The sequence below is a fragment of the Agelaius phoeniceus genome, chromosome 15 (genome assembly GCF_051311805.1).
Source record: "Agelaius phoeniceus isolate bAgePho1 chromosome 15, bAgePho1.hap1, whole genome shotgun sequence".
NCBI lineage: Eukaryota > Metazoa > Chordata > Aves > Passeriformes > Icteridae > Agelaius > Agelaius phoeniceus.
This window is the reverse complement of record NC_135279.1, coordinates 972,592-991,143: the sequence shown is the minus strand read 5'-3', so window position 1 is coordinate 991,143 and position 18,552 is coordinate 972,592. Positions and strand designations below refer to the sequence as shown.

At 56.7% G+C, this 18,552-nt stretch overlaps 1 protein-coding gene across 3 annotated transcripts in view; it reads left to right on the top strand.

Annotated features, from left to right (window-relative positions):
* Nucleotides 1-18,552, top strand: part of ARHGAP26 (Rho GTPase activating protein 26) — a 107,609-nt gene that overhangs the window by 24,088 nt on the left and 64,969 nt on the right. For all 3 annotated transcript variants that reach the window (XM_054642779.2, XM_054642782.2, XM_054642783.2), the window contains exons 8-11: nucleotides 126-255; nucleotides 506-606; nucleotides 4,166-4,260; nucleotides 12,928-13,006. In XM_054642779.2, the coding sequence (XP_054498754.1) occupies nucleotides 126-255; nucleotides 506-606; nucleotides 4,166-4,260; nucleotides 12,928-13,006 (405 nt within the window). The remainder of the gene's footprint in view (nucleotides 1-125; nucleotides 256-505; nucleotides 607-4,165; nucleotides 4,261-12,927; nucleotides 13,007-18,552) is intronic.

Sequence of the window (18,552 nt, the reverse complement as noted above, 5' to 3'; positions counted from 1 at the left end):
TGCTCTGTGGCTGCCCCTGGGCTCCCCAGCCCATTTCCCACAGGGCTGTAGGGCTCCACCCCATGTGCTGCAGAGCCAGGCACAGGTCCCTGCACTGGGGAAGACATTCCTGCTTTAATTTGCAGACAAGAAACCGCTTTGAAGGAACAAGGTCAGAGGTTGAAGCTTTGATGAAGAAGATGAAGGAGAATCCCCACGAGCACAAAAACATCAGCCCCTACACCATGGAGGGGTATCTCTACGTGCAGGAGAAGCGTAGGTGTTGGGCTGGGAGCCTGGGGAGGGTTTGCCAGGACAGGGGCACAAAGGCTGATCCAGCAGGCACAGAGCCCCTGGGAGCAGGGACTGCCCAGTGAGTGGGGATGGGGCAGCCAGGGGGAATCCTGCCCGTGCCTCACCTGGTAGGTACAGGAGCCTGGCATGTGAAATGATGGCCAAACACAGCAGGGTCTAATGGGAGGGCACTGGAGCTGCTCTGGGCATGAACCCTGTGTTTGCTCTGCAGGTCACTTTGGGACTTCCTGGGTGAAGCATTACTGCACCTACCAGAGGGAATCCAAGCGCATCACCATGGTGCCCTTTGACCAGAAATCAGGAGGGAAAGGGGTGAGTGAGGGCTGGGAGCAGGAGGGAAGGGGTGAGTGAGGGCTGGGAGCAGGAGGGAAGGGGTGAGTGAGGGCTGGGAGCAGGAGGGAAGGGGTGAGTGAGGGCTGGGAGCAGGGGGGAAGGGGTGAGCTGGTGCTGGCAGGGAGCAGGGCTGTGTCCTGCCAGGGAGCACGTGGCACTGCTGGCTGCAGGCTCTCCTGGGGCTCAAACTGTGTCACCTTCTTGGCAAGGTGACCCAAAGGCAGTGAAGTGGGTCACATTCTTTCCAGGCTGAGTGGCTGCCACACGGGGAATGGGCTTGGCACCTGGTTTGAGAAGCAAAAGGCAGGAACCCCCCAGAGCCCACAGATCTTTGCCAGCCACGTGCACCCACCACGCTCCAGCTCCATGGGTGCTCCTGCCCCCCAGTCCCTCGTTCCTGCTCCAAGGCACAGACAAGAGAACCTGTTCATTATTTTGCTCCTTCTCCAATGCCTGTGACTTGTCCAAGGCCAGGTTGGATGGGGCTTGGAGCAGCCTGGTGGAGTGGAAGTGTCCTTGCCCATGGCAGAGAGTGGAACAGGATGAGCTCTAAGTGCCTGTTCTGCCCAAACCATTCAGTGAGTTTTTGATGATCCTGTGACTTGGCCAGTGAAGCTGTTTTGTTTTGGGCAGAGCCACAGCAGAGCCTGGAGCTCCCCTTGGCCCCGAGGGGGTGTGAAGAGCAGGGGAGCAGTGGATGTGGGCTGTGGGGAGCCAGCCCATGCTGTGTCCCAGTGCTCCCAGGGCTGTGTCTAGGGCTGGCTTTGCTCTCTACAGCAGGAACAATAGACCCCTCCACAGAGTTCCCAGCTGGGACAGTTTGCAAACACAATCCCCTTGCTGGGGAGAGCCTGGGGCAGCTGGACAGGCTCCCACACGGCTTCCTGCTGGCACAGGGAGCCAGCTGTGGGCAGGGAAGCTTCTAAAATTAATTTCCTCTTGCCTTGGAGCATCTTCATTATAGCTCAGCATTAACATATCCCAGCCCTGTAATCATCAGTGGCTCTACTGTGTTTTGTCTGGTCCCTTCCCATTTCAGGGCTCTCCCAGCACCCAGGGCTGTGCTGGCAGCAGCTGAGCCCCTGTCCAGGGCCAGGCTGGAGCCCCTGTCCAGGGCCAGGCTGGAGCCCCTGTGCAGGGCCGTGCTGAGCCCCTGTCCAGGGCTGTGCTGAGCCCCTGTCCAGGGCCAGGCTGTGCCCCTGTCCAGGGCCAGGCTGAGCCCCTGTCCAGGGCCAGGCTGAGCCCCTGTGCAGGGCTGTGCTGAGCCCCTGTGCAGGGCCAGGCTGAGCCCCTGTCCAGGGCTGTGCTGAGCCCCTGTCCAGGGCTGTGCTGAGCCCCTCTCCACGGCCAGGCTGAGCCCCTGTGCAGGGCCGTGCTGAGCCCCTGTGCAGGGCTGTGCTGAGCCCCTGTGCAGGGCTGTGCTGAGCCCCTGTGCAGGGCTGTGCTGAGCCCCTGTGCAGGGCTGTGCTGAGCCCCTGTGCAGGGCTGTGCTGTGCCCCTGTGCAGGGCTGTGCTGAGCCCCTGTGCAGGGCTGTGCTGAGCCCCTGTGCAGGGCTGTGCTGAGCCCCTGTCCAGGGCCAGGCTGAGCCCCTGTGCAGGGCTGTGCTGAGCCCCTGTGCAGGGCCAGGCTGGAGCCCCTGTGCAGGGCTGTGCTGAGCCCCTGTGCAGGGCTGTGCTGAGCCCCTGTGCAGGGCTGTGCCGAGCCCCTGTGCAGGGCTGTGCTGAGCCCCTGTGCAGGGCTGTGCTGAGCCCCTGTGCAGGGCTGTGCTGAGCCCCTGTGCAGGGCTGTGCTGAGCCCCTGTGCAGGGCTGTGCTGAGCCCCTGTGCAGGGCTGTGCTGAGCCCCTGTCCAGGGCCAGGCTGGAGCCCCTGTGCAGGGCTGTGCTGAGCCCCTGTCCAGGGCTGTGCTGAGCCCCTGTCCAGGGCCAGGCTGAGCCCCTGTCCAGGGCCAGGCTGAGCCCCTGTGCAGGGCTGTGCTGAGCCCCTGTCCAGGGCTCTGCTTTACCTGTGGCTTGCACCACCCTGCCATGAAATGCTGCCCGTGCTGGGGCAGCTCTGGCTGGGCTCCAGGGTCTGTCAGTGGTGACCACCATGGGCATCTGGGCATGGATCAGCCCAGGGGCTTGGGGCGGGGGATTCTGGGGTCTGGCTGGAGCAGGGGCTGAGGTGCTGCTTGAGGAGACCCCTCACTCCTGGGGCACAGGTGGCACCAGCCCCTCTGAGCTTGAGAGCTGGGTGTTGGTGGGTCTGGAGCAGGGAATTGCCTGAATTCTGGGCAGAGTGGGCAGAGTGGGAGCAGCCTTGTGCTGGCTGGGGGGCACCAGGGGCAGGACACTGCCACAGCCCAGGGACAAGCCCTGCAGGAGCTCTTTGTGTTCTGGGTCTGTGCTGGGGCCCTGGCTGGGCCAGGAGAGTTCTTGGTGGGTCAGAAACCCTGGAGGCACATGAGGACAGCCAGGTTAGGGCTGGTTTTGGGGCAGGTTCAGAGTCCCAGCAGAAGAGCATCTCCAGCAGTGCCTGCAACATGGGCAGCAAGCAGGAGGGGCTGGGGCCACAGGAAAACTGCTGCCATCGTGGTGGGATGGGCAGGACTGGGTGCCAGGGAGGGTTTTGGGTGCCAGGAGCTGAATGGTGGTGGCTCTGGGGAGGAGTTTATGGATAGGAACCAGCGAGTCACCCTCCCTGCGGGGATTTAATGGATGTGTGGTTGTAGCACGTGAGGACATGGGTTAGTGGTGGGCTTGGCTGTTCTGGGCAACTTTCAGATCCTGTGATCTTTGAGGTCTTTTCCAATCTAAGTGATCCTAAATATGTTTCCTGGAAAAATGGTGATGTCAGGGAACAGGGTGGTCAGCCAAGGTGTCATCAGGAACAGCAGAGAGAGCCCAGAAAAGTGTCTGTCTCCAGGAACTCCTTCAGAATTCATTTTCTCTGAAGTCATCAGTGGAATTTCACAGTTGCAGGAGCCGTGTCTGTGCCGGCAGGGGCTGAGGCAGGATTCCCTCCAGCAGAGGACAGCAGTGCTCACAGATCCTGCTGCTCAGCCTCTGGAAATCCAGTACAGCTTGGATGCAGAGAGGCGTTCTCGGGCTGGGAGAATGGTTTTGTCGTTGCTTTGTTATACAATAAACATTTTAAGACGTGTTTGCTCCTGTTAGAAGTCCTCGTGTGCACAGTGCTGCCAAAAATGCAGCGTGGAGTGCAAACTGCCAGCAGGAGTGTTGTTCAGCAATGGAAAAGAAAGCTGATTTTGCCCAAAGGTTGTGGTCCAGCAGTACCTGCCCACATGAAGAATGGGTTGTGTGGTGCTTTATGCTCAGATTGAATGGTGGGCATCCTGAAAGGAAGGATCCTCATGAAAGGTTTTGGACTAAATAAGGGTAAAAAGACAAGTCCTCCTGTCAGAGATATAAACAGATATTCTTAGCAGGGTGATGTTGCCAGATCCCCCCAGGTTTGAACCTGCTCATTGACAGCTGGGGACAGGCCTGTGGCTGTTGGTTGTTCTCAGCCTCAGCTGAGATTTTGTCTCTTCTCAGGGGGAAGATGAAGCTGTCACCCTGAAATCCTGTACCCGGCGGAAAACAGACACCATTGAGAAGAGGTTCTGCTTTGATGTGGAGGCTGTGGATCGGTGAGGGCTGCCAGGAGGCTGCTGGGGCTGTGCTGGCCTGGGGAGGGAAGGGCTGTGCCCCTGCTCTGTGCTCCTGCTCTGTGCTTCTGTGCCCCTGTGCTCCTGCTCTGTGCTCCTGCTCTGTGCCCCTGTGCTCCTGCTCTGTGCCCCTGCTCTGTGTTCCTGTGCTCCTGCTCCTGGCTGTGCTTCTGCCCCTGTGCCCCTGCTCTGTGCTCCTGCTCTGTGCCCCTGTGCCCCTGCTCTGTGCCCCTGCTCTGTGCCCCTGTGCTCCTGCTCTGTGCCCCTGCTCTGTGCCCCTGTGCCCCTGTGCCCCTGTGCTTATGCTCTGTGCTCCTGTGCCCCTGTGCTCTGTGCTCCTGCTCTGTGCCCCTGTGCCCCTGTGCCCCTGCTCTGTGTCCCTGTGCTCCTGTGTCCCTGTGCTCCTGCTCCTGGCTGTGCCCCTGTGCCCCTGCTCTGTGCCCCTGCTCTGTGTTCCTGTGCTCCTGTTCTATGCTCCTGTGCCCCTGTGCCCCTGTGCTCCTGTGCCCCTGTGCCCCTGCTCTGTGCTCCTGCTCTGTGCTCCTGCTCTGTGCCCCTGCTCTGTGCCCCTGTGCTCCTGCTCTGTGCTCCTGCTCTGTGCTCCTGCTCTGTGCTCCTGCTCTGTGCCCCTGTGCTCCTGTTCCTGTGCTCCTGTTCCTGTGCTCCTGTTCCTGTGCTCCTGTTCTATGCTCCTGTGCCCCTGTGCCCCTGTGCTCCTGTGCCCCTGTGCCCCTGCTCTGTGCTCCTGCTCCTGGCTGTGCTCCTGCCCTTGTGCTCCTGTGCTCCTGCTCTGTGCCCCTGCTCTGTGCTCCTGTGTTCCTGCTCCTGCTCTGTGCCCCTGTGCCCCTGCTCTGTGCTCCTGCTCTGTGCTCCTGCTCCTGGCTGTGCTCCTGCCCCTGTGCTGCAGTTCCCGAGTTCCTCTCTGTCAGTCACACCTCAGTGAGTGGAAAGCATTAATCCATGGAGTCACACCTTTCCCAGCCAGGTGCTCTCCGTGGATTGAGTCAGTGCTTTGGTTTACAAGCCTCTCTGACTCAAGTCTCTCTGACTTCAAGGGTGTTTTAGCACCTCTGCAGCCTCTGGCCACACGAGGCGAGGGTTGCCAGCCTGGAGAAGGTGCTCTGTGGCTGTTCTGGAGGGATGTGCTGCCTCCTCCAGCCCTGGGTGTGTGCTGGAACAGTGTCAGCTTTTCTGCTGGGCTGGCTGTTACTGGTTCATCGTGGATGGTGATAATGGACTCTGGCTCGTGCCTTCAGGCACTTTCATTCCTTTTTCCTGAAGAAGGAAAACACTTGTGCTGTGACTTATCACACAGCAGCTGGACCAGAGGTGTGTGTGGGTTCAATCTCTGGCAGCCAGGAGTGAGAGCTGTTACTGTATCAGCTGGCATCATGCATGGCTTGCACACACAAACAGGAAAGCCAGGCTGGTGCTGCTATTCCAGGAGGAATTTGTCACTGCCCCAGGTCTCCCTCTCTGCAGGAGTTCACTGCTCCAAAGGCACCCTGTGTGTTCTCCCAGCTGTGTGCCTGTCCAGCTGTCCTCCCATCTGCAGGAGTTCCCTGGAGGTCTCAGAAAAACCCAAGTTCATTAAAGTCTGGGTGTTGAATAATGCTGGGATGCCCTCTGGTGCCTCTCCCTGTCCAGCCTGTGCCTGGGCAGTGTTTCAGTGCCAGCCCGTGGCAGGGAGGGTTGGGTGATGGAGCTCTGCCTGTGCTGGCTGAGGCAGGAGATAACCTGGGGCTGCCTCCCACTCTCTGGAGCTGTGCTTTTCTCCAAAAACCTGCAGTGCTTCTGCTGACACAGGGAATTTTTTTTTGCTCTGCCCTGAGGATATTTTTTTATAATGTGAAAACCAAACTAAAAAGCGGGAGAAGGAGAATGGAGCCTCAATAATTTTCTTCAGCGTGTTCAGAGGCAGCTGAAGCTTCCCTTGATGTTTGGAGCCTGCCAGGCATGGGATCAGGAGCTGCTCCAGAAATCTGCATGCTCCATGCAAATCATGGCAGTGGAGTAGCACAGGAAGGGGAAACCTGAGGAATTTCTCCTTTCATGTGCACATTCCTGCTGCAGGGATTTACCTGAGAGAGCAGGACACACCTGAAGGAAAAAGCTGTTTTTTCCCAATATACAGGCAGCTCTGCATTCTCTTGGCATCAGAATTTGTCATTAGATGTCTAAAATATTGGATAAAATTAAGAGGAAGAGGAAACAACAGGTTTTGCTGTGGCTGAAGGAGGCTGTGCTGTGCCCAGCCAGTCCCCCTGTTCCTGGGGTAGATCTGGGCACCCCCAGGTCCTGCTGTCAGTGCAGGAGATCAGCTCCACCTTGTCAGCTCCAGGGCTGTCCCACAGCTCTCTCAGGCAGCCTGGAGGTGGCAGCCTCGGCCTTGCTTCAGACACTGCACAGAAACACAGAAACTTTTGTCAGCCCCGCATTTTGGGAGCTCAGACAGCACGGGCTGGAGGCTGGAGCTCAGCAGGAACTCCCTAAATAGCACCAGCCAAGAGCTGTTCCTTCCTAGGTGGGAAAAAAAAGTGAGTTTTTCTCCTGTAAAGATGATTCAGCACAACCAAGCTGAAAATCTGGAGCCTGATCTGTTATTACAGCATTGCTTCCTTGTCCCAGCATCCCAGAATAGTTTCTGTTGCACCTTAAAACCCTTCTCATTCCACCCCCTGCCATGGGCAGGGACACCTTCCACTAGGCCAGGTTGCTCCAACCCCCACCCAGCCTGGCCTTGGCATTCACAAATAGCTCTCCTGTTCAATGTGGCAAGTTAGAACTATTGTACTGTGTTGTTACAGCCAAATTAACCCCAAATGGTGTTCTAGGGTCTGCCTGAAACACACCCCCAGCGTGATGGATACTGTGTTTTACTGCTAATGCTCTTTTTGCATTAACTGCACTTGTTTGTAGTCTCTGCACGTTAAATCAGGTTTGTAAACAAGGTGAGCAGGGATGTCAGCCAGTGTCTTACAAAACGAGCCTGGGGAGGAGGAGGAGCATCTCATTTGACTGATGACAAAGGCTTTGTCATTTAGGATGATGTAGGTCATTGCTCTGGGCCAGAAGCAAACTGCTGCAAAGTGCCAGCTGGCTTTTTGGGGAGCAGGAGCTCTTCAGATGCAGGGTTTGGTGTGTCAGGAGAGCAGTGAACCCTGCAGGCACCACCACCATTGCCCTGTGGGTGCCCCCAGGGTGACTGGCACCACACCTGGTGCACAGTGGAGCTCTAGAGCCAGAATCCCAGAGCCTCTGAGGTGGGAAAAGACCCCCAACACTACTGAGTCCAGGCTGTGCCTGATCCCCACCCTGTCCCCAGCCCAGAGCACCGAGTGCCACCTCCAGCCCTTCCCTGGACCCTCCAGGGACGGGCACCCCAACCCTCCCTGGGCAGTTCCAGTGCCTGAGCCCCTTTCCACGGGGAAATTCCTGCTGAGAGAATTGGCACAGGGGCTGGGTGGTTGGCATGGGGCTGGGAGGGCTGCCAGGCACCTGCCAGGTGCTGCCCTGAGCAGATGGTGATCCCAGGAGGGCTCTTGGCCTTGCTCTGGGATGCACCTGAGGGTGCAGGGCTCTGACAGCGGCAGGAGCTGTCCCTGCTGCCCGTGCCAGGTGAGCCCAGCCCTGCTGTGCTGTGCCTGTGCCTGCAGAGCCTCAGGGAGTGCAGCTGTCCCTGTGCCTCTGCCGGGTCACCTTTCCAGCCACCTTTAGACAGAGCCCGGGGGTTGTCACAGGGGGCGAGGGCTGGCTTGGCACAGACAGGGATGAGGCTCCCTGCCCTTGGTGGCCACGGTGGCCCTGACCCCTGTGGGACGTGCTGGTGGCTGTACTGGGGGTGCTGGTGCCTGTATTGGGGTGCTGGTGGCTGTACTGGTGCTGCTGGTGGCTGTACTGGTGCTGCTGGTGGCTGTATTGGGGTGCTGGTGCTGTACTGGGGGTGCTCAGAGCTCTGTGTGAGCACCCTGACTTTCTGAGGTCAGGGTCAGTCTCCCCCTTAATTCCAGCTTTGCTCCCCAGCATTTTTGGGGTCAATCTGCCCCTTAATTCCAGCTTTGCTCCCCAGCATTTTTGGGGTCAATCTCCCCCTTAATTCCATCTTTGCTCCCCAGCATTTTTGGGGTCAATCTCCCCCTTAATTCCAGCTTTGCTCCCCAGCATTTTTGGGGTCAATCTCCCCCTTAATTCCATCTTTGCTCCCCAGCATTTTTGGGGTCAATCTCCCCCTTAATTCCAGCTTTGCTCCCCAGCATTTTGGGGCCACACCTGGCTGCTGGTGCCAGGCCCGTGGCTGTGGGCTCCTGTCAGGGCTGCTCTGCTCTGGGAACATCTCTGTGCACTCACCCAGCTCAGCCCCTGTTATTAATGCACTCTTGTGTGTTTTCATCAGCAGTTTAGATTGTCTCGCTGTGATAAGCTGCTACAGCAGTTGGAAGTTCTTATCTGTTTCTATTGCTTTCCTTATTTGTTTGTTTTCCTGGAAGAAGGAAAAGCTATTGCAGTTTCTCATTTTCTCAGTGTGCTTAGTCACAGCTCCTTAAGGCCAGGCCATTTGTCACAAAAGCTGAGATATTGAGAAAATTCAAATTTCCTGTGTGGTCTCATATGGAATAATCTTCCATTTTTAGATTGTAGCATATTGAAAATATTCTTTCTTATTAAGTGTTTGCCATGTTCTGCTCTAGTCTCACCCTCCTACACTCACTCCGTTTATAAATGGATTTCTTCTGATCCCAAAATGTCCCTTCCCCTCCCTGTGTCCCAGAAAAAGGCAGAGGGGCGTGGTGGGAAATGTGGAGTGCAGGTGGAAATGTGGGATGCAGCACCTGGGAGTGAATCAGCAGCTCCTTGGTCTGTTTGCCACAAGAGCTCAGGTTCCAGGAGGGTGTCCTGCTGCCCTGATGGCACAGCTGGGGCTGGCTGGGGTGGGCTGGCTCCACCTGGCTCCAGGTACAGCCTGTGTGTTGGGAGGAGCTGCCCCACAGCAAAACCTGTATGTGCTGTGTGTTATCTTTGTAAATAATTATCTGCAGAAGTGACCCCCAGTATTCGGGGTCATTTGTTGGGTGAAGGGACAAGAAGAGATCAGTTTTGCCACTCTTTTGGGAAGGGAGGTCAGAGCAGGGTTTCACCATGGCTGTGGGAGGGGTTGGTCCTGAGGAGGCTCGGCGAGGATGGAGCTGTGTGCAGGCAGTGTGTCCTGGTGAGGATGGAGCTGTGTGTTTCCAGCAGTGTTTCTGGTGAGGATGGAGCTGTGTTTCCTCAGGGCTGGTGAGGATGGAGCTGTGTTTCCTCAGGGCTGGTGAGGATGGAGCTGTGTTTCCTCAGGGCTGGTGAGGATGGAGCTGTGTTTCCTCAGGGCTGGTGAGGATGGAGCTGTGTGTTTCCAGCAGTGTTTCCTGGTGCTGGTGAGGATGGAGCTGTGTGTTTCCAGCAGTGTTTCCTGGTGCTGGTGAGGATGGAGCTGTGTGTTTCCAGCAGTGTTTCCTGGTGAGGATGGAGCTGTGTGTTTCCAGCAGTGTTCCTGGTGAGGATGGAGCTGTGTTTCCAGCAGTGTGTCCTGGTGAGGATGGATGGAGCTGTGTTTCCAGCAGTGTTTCTGGTGAGGATGGAGCTGTGTTTCCAGCAGTGTTTCTGGTGAGGATGGAGCTGTGTGTTTCCAGCAGTGTTTCTGGTGAGGATGGAGCTGTGTGTTTCCAGCAGTGTTTCCTGGTGAGGATGGATGGAGCTCTGTGTTTCCAGCAGTGTTTCCAGGTGCTGGTGAGGATGGAGCTGTGTTTCTGGTGAGGATGGAGCTGTGTTTCCAGCAGTGTTTCCTGGTGAGGATGGATGGAGCTGTGTGTTTCCAGCAGTGTTTCTGGTGAGGATGGAGCTGTGTGTTTCCAGCAGTGTTTCTGGTGAGGATGGAGCTGTGTTTCCAGCAGTGTTTCCAGGTGCTGGTGAGGATGGAGCTGTGTTTCCAGCAGTGTTTCTGGTGAGGATGGAGCTGTGTTTCCAGCAGTGTTTCCAGCTGCTGGCAGTGCTGGCAGGAGGCTGATCCAGTGCCAGCCACCCGACCTGGCTGGGAGCACATGGAGCCCCGTGGGCCTCGGCCACATCCATAATGAATGAGGTGTAATGTGTGGGTGCATTTTAAATTTATCACAGCCAGGAAGATGGTTCTGCTCAGGAAAGTGATGCAATGGGTGCCCTGGCAAATAAACACTGGGGGAGGAAATGCAGGGCTATTTGCAATGGAAATTGGGTTTGATTCAGTTTCACAGCCCCTCCCCTCATGCTGTTAAAGAAGTTTGACTTTGAAGTGAAGCCCGAGGAGTTGTTATCTGCTCAGAGGCAGAACAAACATTTTGCTGTTATCACCTCTTTGCCCTGTGCTGAGGGAAGCTGGCACTCCAGATACCAGCACTGCCACTCTGGGACCATGCTCTGCTGGGAGTCCAGTGCCCAACATACCATGGATGGAGGGCTTAAATTTCTCTGTTCTATTTCTCTGGCTAAAGACATAGAAATGCCAGTATTTCCTTTCCTGTGTGTCCCTAGCTGAGCTAGAGCCCTTCCAGGGCTTTCTCACTGAGGTGTCTGTGCCTTCAGCAGCAGCCTGGCCTAAAGTCAGACCTAAGCCCTGGCTAAAGTGGCCACTGCAGCTCCCCGGGTACCAGGGACTGCTCTTGAGTCACTCTGTACCTGCACAAGGAGCTCTGTGCAGTGTTTTGAAGACGTTTGCTGTTGGACGTGGAGCGTTTTCCCTCTCAGATGAGGCGATGGTTAAGTGGTTTCCTCTTCCCTCCTAAGTGAGTAAACTTCCAAACCACTAAGCTGGTGAGTATTGACTGACTCACCAATGGGATTAGCAGAGATCAAGCACATTATGTCTGGTTTTTGGACCTGGGCACAGCTTCCCCTGGTGGGACAGTGCTGAGCTGCCGTGTGCCTGCTGAGAGCTGGGCTGGTTGGATGGGGAGTGCAGTTAGGAGAAGGGTTAATCCTCGGTCCCTGGCCTGTGCGTGCCACAGAGCAGCAGCAGAGGGGCCAAGCCCACCTCTTGAGAGCCCCTGTTAAAGTTTAATTTTCTTACAGGCTCTTATCAAGGACCAAAGGGTATCTGCAGAGTGTTGGTGCAGCTCACGTTTTCCGGCTGAACCACCCTTGGGAAGTTCAAGTTAGAAATTACCCCTCTCCCCAGGCTTTATCAGGTTCTGGGGGTCGAGTACTGAACAGAGCCTACGTGCTCAGTGAGCACTCTGCAGGTGGTTGGCAGCTCCTGAGGTTTAATCCCCTTCCCTTTCCTCCCTCCCTGTGCCCTTGCAGAGCTGCTGCTCTGCTGGGCTGGGAAGAGCAGCACCAGGGGCTCTGTGCTGTCACAGGTCAGTGTTTGAAGCCCCATGGGCAGAGAGCACAGCAGCCCCCCTGTGTGTGTCCCTGTTGCCAGGGACTCTGCTCACTGTGCTCCTGCAGGGATGCTGGGCTGCTGTGCCTGGGAGCAGTCAGGGAGGGAGCGACAGTGCCAGACAGACACACGGACAGGTCTGTCTGTCTGTCTGTCTGCCTGAGCCCGGGAGCAGCGCTGGGGGGGATGCACACCAGCCCAAAGGCACAAGGCTGGGGAGGAGCAGGCTTAGCCAGCTGAGTGTGTTGGGATCCAGGCTGCAGGATGGGCCGGGATGTGGACATGGAAATCCTGGGAGCTCACAGCCAGGCAGGGCACAGAGAGATGGCAGCCCCTGGTGCGGGGTCACAGCTCCCACCCTCTGTGTCCCCACACCCCCACACCTGAGGCTGTGCAAACTCTCTGTCTTGTCAAACCCATCCTCACCCTGCTGGTCACAGAGCAGCTAATGGAGCTTTCACTCCTTGCTGGAAAGGGTGGTCCAGGACAGCATCCACTGAGGAGTGTGGAGGTGGCGTTGGCCCTCGGGCAAGGGCAATGTCACTGCTGTGCCCTGCTCCTGTGCCATGTGTGCAGCACACGGACCTGTCCTTTCCCCTCTCATTACAGTGAATGAGCAGTCCCAGGGCTGTTTGTTGGAGGCTGGGTTGGCAGGGCAGCTCAGGGCTGTGGTGTGTGTGACAGTGCTGGGGGCAGGAGCAGCACCCTGGGGCTCCTGCACTGCTCCTGGAGGGGGGCACGGGCCAGCATCCTGTCACTGCCACTGCTGTGTCTCACAGCAGGTACAGACAGGGGACTGACACAGCCATGAGGGCACAGACACCTCGGGGGTGAAACACTTTGCACAGCAGGGTCTCCTCCGTGAGCCTGGTGCTTGGGGTGCTGGTGAGACACCGGCTGGGCTGTGTGGGGCTCCTGCTTGCTTGGTTACCTTCCTTGCCTACCTTCCTTGCCTTCTCCTGCTGTTGCATGCACGTGCTCTGCCCAGTGCAGGTGAGCTGGCTGGCCGAGGGCCAGAGGAGGAATTTGGCACCCAGCTCTCACACAAAACCACTGGAAAGGTGTGCTGGTTGTTGGAGATGCTCCTTGCTGACCCTGGCCAGGACCTGCAGGGGTGTCCATGGCTTTCGTCCTCCGTGTGCTGGGGCTTGCCTGGGAAGGAGCTTGTCCTCCTTCCCTCTCCCTCTCATGAAAGATTCATCTCTGCCACGCTGGCTGCCCGTCCCGTGCTCACTGACAGCGTCCCCTTTCTCTCGCAGGCCCGGTGTCATCACCATGCAGGCGCTCTCGGAGGAGGACCGGCGGCTCTGGATGGAGGCCATGGACGGCCGGGAGCCGGTGAGCAGCGATTTTGGGGCACAGAGCAGAGGGGGAATCGTGGTGAGCCCCGGAGCCCGGGGCAGAGCGCTCCCTGCAGAGCCTGCCAGCCAGGCAGGGAGCTGTAACCGTGGGGCAGCTTCTGCCTCCTGCCAAGCGAATCCTTTAATCCCTTGGTTAAATATTTGAGGTAATACTGTATCTCCCGTGCTTGGATTGCTTGGAGGTGCGGTGGAGAGGAGGAGGGTAGGCTTGGCCAGCACAAACATGCTGCTCTGCCGTGCTGAAAGGAAAACATGGCAAAAAGAGCAGTGGAAGAAAATACGTTGTAGATTTCCAGGGCTTTTGGAGTCCCGCGGCTCCTTGGCAGCGGTTTCTGGGTCTGCTGGAGGATTGTACGTTTTGTGTGAGCGGGAGGAGTGTGGCCCCCGTTCCCGTGTTTGCTCCTGCTGTGCCAAAGGCTTCCTCACCTCTGGAAGGGATTCTGGAGGTTTGCAGAAAACTCGTTGTTAGTTTTTATTTTGGAGTGCATTTGCAAACCTCACTGCTGGCTTGAAGAGCGTTGGCTGGCTCTGAGCAGGCCCCTCTGGGGTGCTGGGGTCACCGTGTGGCCCATGCCAGCTTTGTGGGGTGACTCTCCTGTGGCTCTTACAGCACTGCTGAGCAACCAGGACAGTCTGTGGCCTCTGTGCCTGTGGCCAGCAGCATTTTGGGACATGAAGAGAAGCCGTGTGGAGAGCCAGAGCAGCCTGGGCTGTTCTGTGACAGCCCATGTGGCTTTGGGTGTCTGCACACTCGAGCCAGGCTCTGTCAGTGAGAGCAGGGCCCATGCAGGGAGCAGGGTGTCCCATCCCAGCACAGCCTGCTCCCACAGACACTGGTCCTGGTTTGAGCAGACCGTGGAAAGGTTCTTGTTTGTCAGGAGAAATGTTCATGGGAGGCAGGTGAGGCATGGACACACGAGGCTGTTCTGAGTGCTGGACTTGGTCAAGTGCTCGCTTTTGGAACGTGCAGCAGTTGGGAGATCGGGAGGCTGCGTGTGGGAGGTGCTGCCCTGCATTTCAGGGAAAGGATTGTGTGGTGGATTGCAGCCAGCTCCCAGCCTGGAGCTGTAGATCCATCAGGTAATTCAGGTAGGACGGGAGCTCAGGAGGTTTGTGGTCCAACCTCCTGCTCAGAGCAGGTTGCTCGGGTTGGGAGCTGAGAGCATCCGAGGGAGGAGAGGGCACAGCCTGCCTGGGCTCCAGCCCAGCTGCTTCCCTGGCCTCCTGACCCCAAGGCTGAACCTCTCTTGTTCCAATTTACACCCACCCAGAGAAGCTGTGCTTGCCCCATCCCTGGTCCAAATCCAGGTTGGACAGGGCAGAGGGTAGAACTGGATGAGATTTAAGGGCCCTTCCAATTTGAACCATTCCATGATTCTCTGGTTTTGTGACAACCTCTGCTCCCTTTTTCTGTCACCTGTTGAAAAGGGGCCCAGCCTGCTCCTCCACCCTTGGCTCTTGACCCCTGGGGCAGCTGGGGTGCCTCTCCAGCTGCAGGTGCCAGCTGTCTTGATCCCTCCTGAAGAAACCCCTGCCTTGATTCTGGTGGCACCATTTCTTCAGAAACAAAATGTGCACTGTTGCTCCTCGTCTGAATGGAGTCTTGTGCTCCTCCTGCCTCCTCACCTGCCTCCCACTGCCCACCTCTGCTGGGAGCTGCTGTGGCAGGGATGGCAAAGCCACTCAGCTGCCATGGGAGCTGCAGGACAGCGGGCACCCAGCTGTGTGTGAGCTGCTGATGGTACCAGGGTGCAGCACAGGAGCAGAGCCACTCTGCAGAGGTGCAGACGCACATCTTGGGTGCTTGCAAAGAGCTGTGCATGCCAAAGGTTCAGTGGAGCAACCAGGACAGGACTGCCTGGATTATCCTGTTCCAGAATGTGGTCATGAGAGCTCCTTCCAAAGCGCGCGGGTGGCGGTGCCGCCTGCGTGCTGCTGCTCTCCCCTATCGTGCCCATCAGCTGAGCTGAGGGCAGCTGGCTCATCCAGCACGGCAGGGCTGTGGCTGTGCATCGATGCCATACCTTGTGGCACTCCACTGCTGATGGCTTACACTGCCCTTCCAGGTGTGGAGTGGGAGCGATGGGAATGCTGCCTGCGTGGAAAGGGATCCAAGAGACACTTTGCTGCTGAAGGTGGAGTGTGTTGACACATGAGGCAGCTCCCTGTCCTCAGTTATCCTCCTCCATCCATCAAAAATGCAGCTGTGGGCTGTTCTGTTTGGGTTCTTATCTTACAACACCAGGGTGCAGCGCGTTATCTTCGTGTTACCTATTCCACAGGGATTTCCTTGAGCAAGAGATGAGGATTTGACCTTTGGACTCCTAGAAATATCCATCCTGTGCTTTGACTGTACTTCTGTAACCAGAACCCTACTGGAAAGAATGTCTGGTTTTCCTTTGATTTGACTGTAGAGTGTGGGGAAGGATTGGCACGGCGGGGATGGTAATTCCATGAGCAAATTCAGGCTGTGGAGAGATTAGCGCGGACTGCAGTTTGTTTCTTAATTATAATGAAAAAAGTAAACCCAAATGTCAAATTACATCTTAGTGAGATTTAAACATAGAATGTGGCTGCAATAGCCAAGACATTTGTCACAACTTGAGAAGATTTACGCTGTGTCTCACAGTCAGAGCAGCTCCAGACAGCCCTCATCACGCCGTTAACTCTTACCACTTGTTATTCATTTGGATAAAGCCCCCGTGTTGACTTTGGGTTTTCTTCCATGTTGCAGAGGCTGGAAACAGGAGAAACTGCTAACTCCATGACGGAGCAGCGGTGTTTGGTTTTGTTAAGATACTCAGGATCAGTTTCTTATGGATTTTCTCCTCTGCTGATGCAGTTTGCAAATGTATGTGGTGGAGGCCAGAGCGATTCTGAAAGTTCCTTGGAACCTGAGTCAGGAATAAAAGCTGTGTTGGCTGATGGTGGCTGTGCTGGGCTGTGGGTTTTGGAGAGGCACAAATTAGGCTGTGTCTTGTGGCAAAGAACAAGGTAAGTGTTTAGGTAAGGTTGTGGTGAATGAGTGAGGAGGAGGAGAGGCTCAGGGGGCCCTTGTGGCTCTGCACAGCTCCTGCCAGGAGGGCACAGGGACAGGAGCAGAGGGAACGGCCTCAGGCTGGGCCAGGCAGGCTCAGGGTGGGCACAGCAGGAATTTCCCCATGGAAAGGGGGCTCAGGCACTGGAACTGCCCAGAGAGGGGTTGGGGTGCCCATCCCTGGAGGTGCCCAAGGAAGGGCTGGAGGTGGCACTCGGGGGTCTGGGCTGGGGACAGGGTGGGGATGATGGGCTGGGAGGGCTTTTCCCCAGCCGTGCCGGAGCCGTGGCCGCTCCCCACTAGAGGGCAGCTGAGACCGGCCCCTCTCGGCACCTGTGCCCGGGGCGACACCGCGCCCGCACCCCGGGCAGCGATGTGACCCCAGCCCGGCCCCGGGGGCTGAGGGGCTGCTCGGGCTGGGGACAGCGCTCACCTCCCAAACTCACAGCCCCAAACCTGCCGTGTCCCTGCCGTGTCCCTGCCGTGTCCCTGCCGTGTCCCTGCCGTGTCCCTCCTCTGTTCTCTGCCTCCCTCTCCTGCGGTGTGTCCCCTCAGGGTCTGCTGCCTCCTCCACTCGGGCTGGGTGCCACGGCCACTCTGGATGTGCCTCTGGAGCCCCCCGTGCCCTGCCCCTGTCCCAGTGCTCCTGGTGACACATCTGTCAGTGCTCCTGGTGGCACATCTCTCAGTGCTCCTGGTGACACATCTGTCAGTGCTCCTGGCACATCTGTCAGTGCTCCTGGAGCTCCTCCAGCCCTGCTGCTGGAGATGCCACCCGTGTTCCTGTGGCAGTGACAGCAGAGCCCAGCCCCACATTCCTGCCCAGCGCACCTCTCACCTCCTCCTTGGATATTGCTTCTGGGAATTCTTTCTGAAACAGTTTTTAGTTTTCCTTGTCTAATTATACAAAATGGTGAGAGATTTATTTCCCAGTGGAAACACTGTCCTTTGAACTCACTCCAGTGCTTTCAACCTCGGCATTCCTGTTATTTTGGCTCACTCAAAAAATAAATTTGCTTGAAGGACTTCAGTCCCAGTGTGGCTGCAGGGGGAAGGACAGGCACCCACTGCTCACCTTCCCAACCCCTTGTACTGCTCTGGGACTCACTGGAGCTGCAGATCTGCTCTATCCTGTGAATCCATTCCATCTCAGTTCTCAGAGATGGTAGAAGAAGCCTTGCCCAGAGCATCTCTGAGCACAGCCAGTGTCTGTGGCCTGAGCTCTGTGCACGGGGAGCCCGTGGGCGATCGCCATCTTCCCTGCTCTGCTTTCCCCAGGGGCTGCTCCCTGCCTGCCTCTGCTCTGCCTTTCCTCACAGCCCTTTTCATGCTCAGCTTTGATTATGCTCTCAGTCCCACAGACGTGTTTTTGTCAGCTTTCTGGAAAATATGTTTTTTTGTGTACTCTGTCTTGCAGGTTTTCATGGCCTTCATCCTGCCCGGGTTTGTTTGCTTATAGCAGATTTCTTTTGTTGTTCTCTATGACCTGAGTCATTCCTGTTGCTGCTTCTCCATCTCCCTGTCTCTCTCTTTAGTGAACAGAACATTTTTTCCCCACTCTGCCCACTCCTATGTCTAAGTTTCTATTGTTTGCTGCTTCTCTTTGCCTCCACTCTGTTGCCCAGCCCAGACAACCCAGTGAACTTTCCCTGAGCTGGAGCTCAGTCTCTCCATGCTCTGGGGGCATTGGTGCCACCCTCCAGTGCAGGGAGCTGTGGTGATAGTGAGTCCCACTGGGACCCAAACTGGCCCAGGGCAGCCCCTGCTTGGCTTTTTTTGCATCCCACAGCTCAAGGTTATTGCCCCAAAAAATACTTTGTCCTTTTTGGGGACAAGGTGGTAGCAGGGGATCCTCAGAGAAGCACAGCCCATGTCATGTTCCGTGTTATTCTCAGATCATGTGCTCTTGCTGCTGCTCCCTCCTTCTCCCTCTCCTGTTTGGTAACCCTTTAAGCCTGTAATAGCAGTAACTTTACATGGAGTTTGTAAGCTTTTATTTTGCTTCTAAAGCACTTAAGCCAGTGAGGTCTTAAGCCTTGACTTCACGCTTTTATTCCTGGTTCCAGCAACTGCTGCTTCAGTGGCTGACGGCTCGCCCAGCTGGAGTCCCTGTGGCTGCTGGGGTTTGTCCTCTGCTTAAGAAGCAGTTTCAGAGAAAAATACTTAGAGAAGCATTATAGATAATTTTTAAAAGAGAAAAGAGGCCTCTGGATTGCTTTTACACACCTAAAAGTGCTGTCCCACCCAGTTCTGGCAAGTTAGTGACCTCTTGTTGCAGCTGTGCTGTCGGGGTGTCCAGGAGCAGAGCAGAGCTCCTGTCTCTGGTGTGAATACCTCACCGTGCCTGTAATGCATTCCTTGCTCTTCCTTGGGGCCTGTGCTGCAGAAATTGGCTGTGGAAGTTTGGCTTTGCCTGGATGCTGGGCTGGCTGGTCCCAGGACACCAGCTGGGTTTTGCTGTCCCTTTGGGAGATGTTGTCTCTGGT